The 12,373-nt window shown below is 38.4% G+C and overlaps 1 protein-coding gene across 12 annotated transcripts in view; it reads left to right on the plus strand.

Moving 5' to 3' along the window:
• plekha7b (pleckstrin homology domain containing, family A member 7b) overlaps positions 1-12,373 on the plus strand; it is a 79,303-nt gene that overhangs the window by 19,766 nt on the left and 47,164 nt on the right. The window contains exon 1 of one of the 12 annotated variants that reach the window (XM_041989703.1): positions 11,984-12,095. The exons of the other annotated variants lie outside the window; for them this stretch is intronic. Coding sequence (XP_041845637.1) covers positions 12,064-12,095 — 32 coding nt within the window. The 5' untranslated portion in view covers positions 11,984-12,063. Of the gene's footprint in view, positions 1-11,983; positions 12,096-12,373 lie in introns of those variants that run through there. 12 annotated transcript variants of the gene reach the window in all.

A 12,373-nucleotide genomic window follows, 5' to 3' on the forward strand; every position in this document is an offset into this window, starting at 1 on the left:
ATGCCCCAGTGGGAGTCTGTTCAACCCCTACTTTTACTCTGCATTCTGTGTGTGCTCAAATCCTGTAATGGAAGTGCAGGCGAGAGTTCCCTCCAAGCCAAATATGAATGCAGATAACTGAGATCACACAGACCCACTTTGTAGATTCTGTGAAGTATGGAATAAAGTAAAGAGGAAGGTATTTGTCAGACTTGATAAGAGGGAGGAAATGTCTTTGTTATGCTCTGCTGATAAAGTTTTACGGACTATACAGTAAACACATTGAAGCAAACACCGTAGTAAAGAAAGGGCTGCTGCAGTATAATGTGTGCTGTGCTGCACAAACTTGAACACCCTTAGGGTCAGAATTCTCTGCAGCAAAATTTACCAGACTAATCATTTTTCTCAATACAGTAGCTTCTGTTGTTGCTTATGCAGGATCACTATATCATTACCACTGAACCAAATCAGAAATCAATGTGATCAAGGGTCAGAAAAAGGCAGTTTCACTGTGCATTTTTCTGCAGCATAATAATTTGATGCATTCCTCTGCTTTCATGTTGCTGACTACAACTCCCCATAATTACAAGAACCTTTTTTTCATGCATGTGCTGCAGAGGACGGGAATTAGGTGGGGGAGGGGTTAAGTGATGGGATAACATAATAACATCCCTGACACGATTGTGGAAGGGATTTGGACATGTTTTATAACATGAGCATTAGCTGAATCCAATTGTTAGAGGATCCAGTGCTGGATCACTGATCTCTGCCTTTGAACAAAAGCACTGGCAAGTAACATTGGTTTCATGCAGTGTACTGGAAAACAGGGATTACACCAGCTTAGACAATGTAATCCTTGGGAATACAATGAAATTGAGCTACGCTTGTCACGTTTTGTTTCGCAACATAAAAAAAACATGCAGTAACATGCAGGCTGCTCATGGGATAGGTGTCTTTTTGTATCATTACATTAACTAATAATGTGAAAATATTAGTTGATAGTTATATTTTTTGTATATATGTGGAAACAAACATAAGAAGAATTATGCCCTGACATTCAACTCTTTTTTTTCCTAAGGGCATTATTTGCACCTCTTGATAAAATGACATAACAAGAGAATAAGCTGCTCTGTCATGTCACTTCTTATGGACAACAGTATACCTTTTACCTACATAACTCAATCTCCATCTGATATTTGATTGGGTAATCACCAGCTCAATTACATACAAATACAATTATTTTTTATATTATTATTTATTGTGGAAGACACTTAGATGTAGTACCTGCTTTTTGATTATAAACAGCAAAAGTTTCACTTGGGTTTCTGTATCTTGCTAGTCTTGTTCACGCTGTGCTCTTCTGCTACAGTTAAGTTTCTTTGAGGATGTTTGATTTATTTTTGATGTCCTTGGGATTATGAGGTTTAGAGATCAGGCAGATAATCTGAACATGAACATATGGAATTTGTATTTCTGTGTTCTCGTGTAAATGTGTTTGGTAGTGTGTAGTATGACAGATTAATTTTTCTTAACTTGGCTGCATCAGACAGATTCATGCTGCAGCCCATCATTTGGTGCAGTTGAACCTCTGGGTGTAGACAGCTCTCTGGAGTTTGAAAACAGAAAAAATGCTGGAAATTAGCCTAACACATGATAGCAGCTGCTGCATGGGTCTGGCACTTGGAGCCTGCAGGTAGGTTTGTGCGGTAAACTTGGTGTATGTAAATTTTTTTCACACTGATTTGCATTTAATAGATGCAAATGTTTTTGTGGTATCTAACGCGGATTGATTAGTCCAGTAAACATATCAGCTGTTCTCCATATTCAGAGTGTCCTCTGTTGGTCTGTTATCTGAAAGGGAGCAATCAGAAATAAGAAGCTTTACATTTCTTCACTTTCCTTTAAAAAGTCTGCAAACGTTCTAACTGCTGAGTGTGATTTATTCTTTTATCCTTAAGTCCAAGCAGTCATCTGTGACTGCCATCTGTGCTGCAGAGTAACTGCAGAATTCAAGACAAGCTGCATTAGTTCAGATCCTGTTAAGCACTACTCAAAACATAAGTAGGCACTTTACATGGATGTAAGCATGCACCTTGTAACACGATGCAGTGGCACATCATCCGATTACTAATGACTCAGAATCAGTTTTATCTGAGTGAGGATGCTGTAACAGTTCTGACTGTTCTTTCTATGAAGATCAATGACAAAGGCAGTAAAGTGTAAGATGTACTGCTACTTCTCTCTACTTCTTTCTTCTCTATACATCTTTGCTTTGAACCTCATAAGCAAAAATATCTGAGTAGAGTAGTTCTGTGAATGAATGTGCCAGCGTGTGTGGGGATGTATGAAGCTGTTTTCCTCATAAACCATAAATGTTGAACGGCTGTCACGTGATTGCATTTAGAACAATGCATACCACATCATGTTTGCTTAGACTTAAACAGTTACAAAACTATGAGGTGCTAATGTTAACATCTGTGCAGTGTATGCTTTTTCTTTTAATAAAAAACTTAAAATGAAAGGCACTTACTGTTGACAGGTCTTTCTTAGAAAAACCTATTGTCAGGTTCTTAATTTTAAATTTTTGTGGTGGGATTCTATTTGAAAAAGTTGCTATTGTTCATTATTCACAACATATATTGTATATTTCTGCTGTACTTGTTCCCTCTTCTCTAAAACCTTCTGTTTTTCTTTTTATCTCTTTAATCCCCTCCCCTCAAAGTGCTGAGTGAGCTCTGATTAGTCAGAAATTGCAGAGTGCGAGCAGCTGCTTATTTGATTTTTAGGCTAGGCAAACGAGCTGCTATGCTTGAATTATGCAAATATGTTTCATGATGATTTCATAAAAAACAATGAAAGACAAGGCTTTGACTGCAGACAATGTGGCTCTAAATCAGAGAATATATCCCCACTGTCCTAACTTCGTAACATGACAGAGTTTTTACACATTAAACACATTGAAGATAAAGGATGACCCCTTTTGAAAGCTTAAGAGGTTTGTTGTATTGATACATTTTTATTTTCGTCTCAAATTCTCCTATCAAAGATTTTTTTTAAATATATTTTTTGTACCTTTTGTTTTCAGTAAATTGGATATTAATTTACATGTTTATAAGTTATATCTAATAATTTGCTCAAAATTTCTGCAGGCGCTCTTTGTGGAAGTTAAAGAAAAAAAAAACATTTTAAAATTGGTGTTCCGGTTCAAAAGTAGCATTTGAGAGCGTGATCACTTTTCTGTATCTTGAAGTTAATTAAATAACTTTTTTTTTTTATCACATTTGAATGAAATATTTCCAATATTTAAGTTTGCTTGTATATAAGCAGTTTAGAGAATGTAAAGATGGATGTTGACAAGATGTGATGGCAGCATCAGAACTCAAAATATCTGCTAGTGTTGATTTGTGTTTGGTTTTCTGAATTATATGCTGTCTCAATTCCTTATTATGCTCTTCTGTCAATGAATGTATAGTTTTTTTTCTTTGTTTTTAGTACAGGATGATCTGCAAAAGAATCATATCTTTCTGTTTCAGCGGTTCAAAACAACTCATAGTTGTGTGCTCTGCCAACACACTGCCACATACTTAGTCATCAAAACATGGGAGTGTTTGGTACAGACTGTGTGTATGCAGAAAGCATACACATATCATCTCTGTCTTTCCTACTTCTTTTTTTTATTATCATTGAGGACTTCAAACTCTTTGATAGTCCCACTTTTCATTCTGCTGACAGTGCAGTCATCACTTTGTTAGTTAGACCTCCTACACTTGGGTGGAGTACATTGAAGTGATTCAGAGGTGAGCTGGTCAAATTCAAAAGAAATATGCTCTTAAAAGTTATCACAGTTACCACAGTCATTTTCACCTAATGAAAATTGTTTTTACTGGTATGTTTTGCTTGCAGTGTTCCTAAATTTGGAGGAAATGATTAGAGGTTTTCTTTGAGATTGTTAACATTAACAAGCAATTTCATTATTGTGAGGTCACTTTGTGATTTGTTTTCTTGGCTACAGATCACAGTGCTATCAACAGAGCTTACTGCATAAATTTCCCACTGGTATAGTCTTTTTTTTTTCTTGCTCTTTATCTATCTCCTGCTCAAGATTGTCAGCTTTAGCATTCCCCCATACTTCACATCCTATTATGTCCTACAGTGCTCAGCTTTGCGATTAGCTGTGTTGGATTTGTGTTTTGTGTTGGGCTCGCTGTTTAGTTGCTAAACCAAACAGATGCCAATGTTCTGTCAGGTTATAAAAGAAAGACATTATTCAGCCATTTTTATCTGATGCTTAACATTTGTTTTTATCAATTTGAATAAATGTGAAAGTCTGATTGAGTTAGACTTGTTGTCTGTAGGATTGTTAAGAAAGACCAAGGTCATATCTTATTAGGGTGCAAATATTTATGGTCACTTCCAGGTTATGAGAATTGTTAACATTGAAAAAGTATAAGAATTACCTCAAATGTTTTAATGCATGGCATTCAATGAAGTTGTTTCAGTGTAATAAATTCAAAAAAAGAGTTTTGCTTAGATTGCAACTTTTTTTTTTTAACACAAATTTTATTGTTATGATTCCACTTAGGAACCTTTGCTGATTGTTTATCCTGCTGTGTTTGCTTAGCTGCTTCATTCTAGTCAGGTCATCATGTGTTTGAAGAGACAGAGTCTTTCAGGATCTCCTACATCACCACTGGCTGTCTTTAACGTAGCCTAGGATAATTTGATTTGACCTAAGATTCAACTTCCTTTGCATTGCAGATAAGCTTGTATTGAAGCTCACTCTCTCAGAGACATCCCAGCTCTGTTGGGAATTTTATATTTAGTTTTGCTGATGATGTTCCTATAGAAGATACAGTGCTATTAAATAAAATTTGTGTAGAATAAACAAATGTCCCTAAAAATATATAACTAAATCAGCTAATTTAAATATTTATATTTACTGATATTTCAGGATATATTTAAAATCCTTATTTATTCATTTCTCAAACATATTTATATGCTCAAGTATTCATTTGTTAATGACTGGTATGGTGGTCCACAGTATATATGCTCATCTTAGGATTTTAGATTTGGTAACTATCCAGGGAAATCAACATTTATAGTTCAACCTTATCCAGAGTCGGGACGCGGGGCAGCTGCCTAAGTAGGGAAACCCAGACTGCCCTCTCCCCGGCCACATTCACCAGCTCAACCCGTGGATCCCGAGGCGTTTCCAGGCCAGCCGCAAGATGTAGTCCGTCCAGCGTGTCCTGGGTCTTCCCTGGGGCCTCTTTCTGGTTGGATGTACCCTGAACAGCTCACCAGGGAGGCGTCCAGGAGGCATCCTGACCAGATGCCCGAGCCACCTCATCTGGCTCCTCTCGATGCAGAGGAGCTGCGACTCTACTCTGAGCCCCTTCCGGATCACTGCTGTTTGGTGCATAAGCACAAACAACAGTCAGGACTCATCTTCCCACCTGAAGGCGGAGGGAGGCTACCCTTTCGTCCACAGGGGTAAACCCCAACGCACAGGCGCCAAGTCGGGGGGCAATGAGCATGCCCACTCCTGCTCGGCACCTCTCACTGGGAGCAACTCCAGAATGGAAGAGGGTCCAGTCCCTCTCAAGGACAGTGGTTCCAGAGCCCAAGCCCTGCGTCGAGGTGAGTCCAACTATATCTAGCTGTGACACCTTAACCTCGCTCATCGTCTTAGGCTCCTTCCCCACCAGAGAGGTGACATTCCATGTCCCTAGAGCTAGCTTCTGCAGCCGAGGATTAGACCGCCAGTTTCCCCGCCTCTGGCAGCCGCCCAGCTCACACTACACCCGACCCCTATGGCCCCTCCTGCAGGTGGTGAGCCCATGGGATGGGGGGGGCCCATGTTACCCTTTCAGGCTGAGCCCGACCGAGCCCCATGGGCAAAGGCTCGGCCATCAAGCGCTCGCTTCCGTGCCCCACCCCTAGGCCTGGCTCCAGAGGGGGGCCCCAGTGACCCACGTCCGGGCAAGGGAAACCTGAGTCCATTATTTGTCATCATCATAGGGGTGTTTTAAGCCATGCTTCGTCTGGTCCCTCCCCTAGACACCTGTTTGCAATGGGTGACCCTACCAGGGGCATAAAGCCCCCTACAACATAGCCACTAGGATCATCAGGACACGCAAACTCCTCCACCACAATAAGGTGGTGGCTCAGGGAGGAGACATTTATGCTGCATAAATGCAGTTACACTCTGCTCCTGCAAATGCACATTGTAAAATGGTGGAAAATTTTATATCACAGTTAATCAAAAATGGACACACCTAGAAACACAGACAAGCTATGGAATCATACATGATTTTTTTTTCTTGTGTATGTGTGTTTTTAATACAAGTTTAACTTTCTGCTGCAGAGGAAAGATTCTACTTTTCATTTTGAAGCCACATTGTTTCCATAAAAGCAGGTAAAGAGGATGCTTTGGTCAGACAGTATTCTGGGGAGCATTGGACTCGTATGATTTTTAATGGAACAAACTAAAACTATGCAGGATTATTTGCTGTATTTTCCATCAAACAGGATGGAAGAAGACAAGCAGCCTTTACTGTTGACCTGCTGAGTGATGACTCATCAATTTCCCTTTCCAGATGTTTACACTATGATGGCCCTCCAGTGATTCTATTATTATGGTCAAAGTTCTTCTCTCACTGCGTGTTACTTGTCTACATCCATCTGATCTACAGTTGCTGATTATTGTATGTCACAGTTATGGAGGCTGAAGGTCATCGTGTTCCTCCTTCAACCTTGTTACATGTGGATGGTGGAATGGACTGCTCAGGCACTTTTTTTAATGGGTGATTGTGTGTAGCTCTGTAAAAGAGGGACAACTACATTTAAATTAATCTCCACTGATGTACTGAATCTGATCATGTTGAGGTGCTGGAGAAGAGAGACTTTGACCATTATTATTTCATTGTTTTCATAGTTTACTAGAGAGAGATTTGTTGTTTTTCTTTCATCTTGTCACCATGTCAGACTGATTAGACCCACATTAGTCTATTAATTAGATAATTTTGTATTGGCAGATGAGCCCCACTGACAACATCTGTGGGCAACAAAAGGGCTGGAGCTGAAATTAACCACATATGCTGATGTGCTGCCCTGCAGCCTGAATGACTTCTCTATAACATTGTCAGATTTTGATGCTTTTGCCGATTGATTTGCAAAATCTTTTCCCCTGCAACTTTTATTTACTAAAAGAATGGATTTTTTGCAGCTAGATTAAATGTCACAACTTTGAAACCAGCTATGCTACTGCAGTATTTAGATTTACAAAATTAACTAGTTCTTTAGATTAAAAAATGTTTTTTAAATGAATACTGAATGCAGAAGTCTGATAGAGAAAACTACCTCAATCCTGTTGCTAGAGCTATTATCTTTGGCTCTTCTAATTGATTTGTAAAGGCACTGATTATGGAGGAAGAGAGGTTTTATTGGGAGTTTATAAATGCATTTCTATCTTTTTTTATTCAAAAGATCTTCATTTGCAGAAAAATAGTTATGTTAAATAACAGAGTGTATTGGAGTAGAAAGGAGCACATTTCTTCTCACTTTTTTGTTATAATTTTCATCTTTGACCACAGTTAAAAGTGGACTGTGTTTGCCACTTTAAAGTGGATTTTTTTTAAATCTTTTCTTTCCACAGCTGCTTTGTAAAACAAAGAGATACAGTCTGTGGTTAGAAGTTGTTTAGATTTATGATGGTCTTGGATGACACCATAGGTAACAAGGTGGAAAGTAAAATACACTTACACAATATGCGGTGTGTATCAACAGAAAGGTAAGAAGTATTTTTTGAAGACTTTTTTAGACCATGTTTTGTTCACTGTGAACCTTGTATGGATATTACATAATGAGAAAGTGATATGATGGTCCTTCAGAAAAAAAGAAAAAGTAAAGCATCCCAGGCCTCAGAGAAAAAAATAATTAGGCTTTTATCACAGTGGTTTGTGCACAGTTTTCACACCAAGGAAGCCATTAAGGAGATAAGCATTTAGCAGGAGGGTTTCCAAATGTTGACTGACCTTTATTTGTTTCATAAAGGAGCTCTGCAACAGCCTTGCTCAGCCTAATTTCCATGGCATTTGTAGAAAAACCATTTTGGCAATCTCTCTAAAGACTTATAAAATTAAGAGATTCCACTGTGACTTGGTATGAAAAAGAAAAATATAAACTTTATTCTGACTTTATTATCCTAGTTACTGCCTTCATTATCACCATTATCTTTAGTTTTTAGAACTGCAATACTCCCAGGCTGTGTTGTCAGTATGGGGCCGTTTTACAACCCCACTGAAAGACTGCACGGTCTTTACAAATATGTTTAGTTTAGAATGAATAAATGAGCTTGAACACCCAACAAACTGTTCAAGCAGCACTGGGCAAATACTCAAACCAGCCCAATGCAGAGCACAAGCAGGTGCACAGAAATGCCAATCTCTAAATCCCTTGTTAGACAAAGGGACTGGCAGAAATTGAAAGAACTGTCACCTTATTAATATTCAACACATGTAGTTGTGACTCAGCACATTTCATTGCAATCACAACTGCCCTTTAAGCCATGTTGTTGATGTTGTTGCACAAGGCAACAGTATGTTGTATTACAGCAAATGCAAAAGAAACTTGTGTTGAACCACAAATCATGCACCGGGGTGCAGTGGAACACTTTCTGCCCAAGTTTATTTCTCTCTATTTCTACTGTTTACAATTCTACAAGATTCTACTTCTCTAAACGAGTTGTTGTTTTTTTATACGACTGTTTATTAGTTTGTTTGTTTTGTTTGTTTTTTTTTTAACCTTCTGGAAGCTGAAAATTTTTTGCCTAAAAATATGTAGTGCATCTGTCAAATCACCAGCATCGTCAGCTGACTCATTTTTCATTTTATTTTTAACTTAAAAAAAGGCTATGGTTGTTACACTTTTCTATTACCTTATTAGTTTTTATTGAAAGTGACACACCTGCCAAATAGCCATTAGGCGTGTGACTATACATCAATCTATACCGATTCAGTGGTCAATGATCCAACAGCATTCATCTAAATTGAAGAAATTGTTCAAACATCAGTCATAATCAACTGAATCAATATAATATTGTATCATCATCAAACTTGTGATTCTCACCTCAGATAGCCATGTATGAATATTTTGACATTTACACCACACTGCTGCATCGATGTAAACCTGCTATGAACAGCAGACAGTTGTTCCAGCAACTGTCTGCTGCTTAGAGCTGGAAGAGAAAATGGTGTTAGGGTAGAAAGTAAAACTACAGGACTGGGATCTCCAGTCTCCTTTTTGGCTGCACTGGCAAAAATTTAGCAGATAGTAAATATTTCACGAGGGGTGATTTAGAGTGATTCCTTAAAGAAGTTGTAATTTTTATAATGGCTTAAACGATGGCCATAAAAGGGTTGAAGGGCTGTCGAAAACCTCTGGTCTTGTGATCAGGAAAACTATATGCTGTGACAAGAGTTCTTACATTTTCTGGTTCAAGCATCACAGGAAAAATCAATAAAGACTACCTTTCTCATTGAAAACGTATTCAGCGCAATGACATGACTATTTCATTGCTACTGACAAGAACATTCAAATATTAATCCAGCAAATGTTTAAGTCTGCAGGAAAATAGGCTTAATATATACAGTATAACATTCTTGCGTTGAACTCAATTAACATAAGATGGAAACTTTGGTTTGCATTTCTACAGGATAATTTTAGGTTTGGAAAAATAAACAATCTGAAGAAGTGTTTTTCAGAGCTTAAAAAGTCAATTGTGCAATTCTGTTATACTCTGAAACACATTACCTGGGTGTAGCACATGCATGACTGTTATTATAGGGTTCAGTAACAGTTTGCGGCAACTCATTTGGGCTGTTACTTGTGAGTATCTGCTGTTCTTCAGTTTTGTGTTGTCTGATTCTTTGGATTCAGCAGAAACACATTATTTGTTCTGTAACACCTCACTGAAATAAATGAAGCTTTTAATACAGCTGATTGAATTGGTCTGGAAAATAAGTCAGCAGCCTGAGTTAATTAAGTGATTGTTTGTAAGCAGAATTGCAGAACACCCACTTGTGTTTTTCTTCACTAAGATTAAAAATATAACGACAAATGCAGCATTTCCCAAAACCAAACAGTCAAGGCCATAGCAAAACGGAAAACAGTGGCAAAGCTTTCTGTAGAATCTAGATTTTGTTTACTATTTTAGTGTTGCCATGATGTATTTATAACTCTAATCAAGGGTTAGGCAACTCTCAGAGCCTCAGTCCTATAGGTTTTAGATGTTTGCCACTCCAACATACCTGATTTGAATTAAATGGATCCGATAGCTTATCAAGCTCTGTTCAGTGATTCATTAATTTGTATCAGGTGTGTTGAAACAGGGAAACCAATAAAACTTGCAGGACTGCGTATCTCAAGGACCAGAATCGCATACTTCTGACCTAACCACACAATTAAACTGTCTAACCTTCAGTACCTTGATGCAGTGGTTCCCAACCTGGGGTTTCAGACCTTCCAAGGGGTTCCTCAAAGAGCACATGGGTCCCTGAGGCTTTGAACATTCAGAGCCATTGCGATTAATGTCCACACATTGTCCCTATTCTAAGAAAAAAAAAGTAAGGCTATATGTTGTTAATTTACCTTTGGGAGGACGGAACTCAGCCAGAAAACATTATTTATGGTGAGAATCTCACTTTTGAAAGTATAAAACCAAGCATGGTTTCATCATAAGGTGGGGCAGGGGGTCCATGGTCCAAAGGGGTTCCCAAGGAAAATAGGTGGGGAACCACTGCTTTAATGCAAAAGTAAGTAGTATAGTAAAGCAAAAGAAAGTTTTAATAAAGGGCTGAAAGAAAGAAAGGCAGAAGAAAAAAAAACTAAAACATCTGACATAGTGACATTTGGTTCGGAGCTCCCACTGTCATATTTTAATGCATTGTGACCTGGGTGTCTGTCTTCCCCTCTGACCTTCTTATGTGTTTATGTATTACTGTTGTAAACCAAACTCTAATGTTATGGCTGTTGCTACTCCTGTGCCAGGTCAGGTAAACACGGCTCCAACAAGAAGAACTCTTAACCAAGCATCAGTATGAGACAAGTTGGGAATGTATCCTTGCCTCTGTGTGTTAACTATAATAGACTGGCTGCTTGTTCAGGTTGTCCCCCCTCCCAGTGACTCACCCAATCTTAGCAGGGATAGGCTTTTGCTCCTAGGGACACTGTTGGCAAGTTCAAGTAGGTATAGAAAATGGTTGTTTGTGTTATTCAACTGTGAAGTCAGAAAGATGGTGCTGATGAAATTAGTTTTGTATTGTGTTACTGTAAGTTGGGGCATTATTTAGTTAACCTAAATAAATGAAAACTTACTGAGGTTGACTGTAATCAAAATAAACTTCAACAATATAACACATACGAATTAAAGTGTCTTGGATATGTAAGTGAATGTGGAAACATGTTCACACACGTTTCCAGGTGTTATCTTAATTTCATTTGCAAGTGCAACTTGCAGTTCAGTTTATAGTTTACATGAAGCCTCTAGACATAATAGTTAAAAAACAGTTGTTTCTCTTTTCTTCTAAAGTTAAATTGCAATGCAGCTGCTCAGATAGTAAAACCATTATAACCAGTATTTAAAATCTGCATAGAAATGATAACAAATTCATTGTTAAAGCACAAGTTTCTCACAACTACATTAATGACCAAGGTAGCAAACTGTATTGCATATTCTGTTCAAGAGCAGCTGCATAATGTTCATTATCCTGAAAGATATTGTGTTTAGCTATTTCTGGGAAAGTGGGAGTGAGAGGTGGGGAGAGGAGGAGAAGAAAATGAAAAGGGAGGAGGATGTGATAATCCACAAAGGCATTCATTTGATTGTAAGGCGATGGGTTTCTCCATTAGCCTGTGTGAGTAGGAAGAAGTGGAGATTAAGAGCTCCCCCTTCAGCCCACATCCTGCTGGCTCCACTTTACTCTGCTCTTGGTGGAGGCCAGCTGCTATGAGACATCCTCTCTGCATCTTTCACCTGCCACATTAATTCCAGGAGGATTTCCATGAACTTCACAGAAAATCCAGATGATTCAAGATGATTCAAAATCTCACAACAGGTGAGGCTTGTTCATCAGGGCATACAGAGAAGTTAATAGATGCAAAGATGTGCTTGTAGTGGAATATTCTTATGCTAAGCATGAATTGTCTAAATGAAAGTTGAGATTGTTAGTTGATAATGCAATCTCTCTCACAGTTGGTGTTTTTTTGTCGAGCAGCTTGCATATGTGGAGCAGTTTATGTGTCATGTTGCTGTGAGAAAGATAGAGGTGTTCAGCCTGCAATGCTTTGCTTCTCCTGTCCTTCTTCCAGGACTAAACGGGGATTACTTCAAGTT

Source organism: Melanotaenia boesemani, chromosome 1 (genome assembly GCF_017639745.1).
Source record: "Melanotaenia boesemani isolate fMelBoe1 chromosome 1, fMelBoe1.pri, whole genome shotgun sequence".
NCBI classification, from domain to species: domain Eukaryota; kingdom Metazoa; phylum Chordata; class Actinopteri; order Atheriniformes; family Melanotaeniidae; genus Melanotaenia; species Melanotaenia boesemani.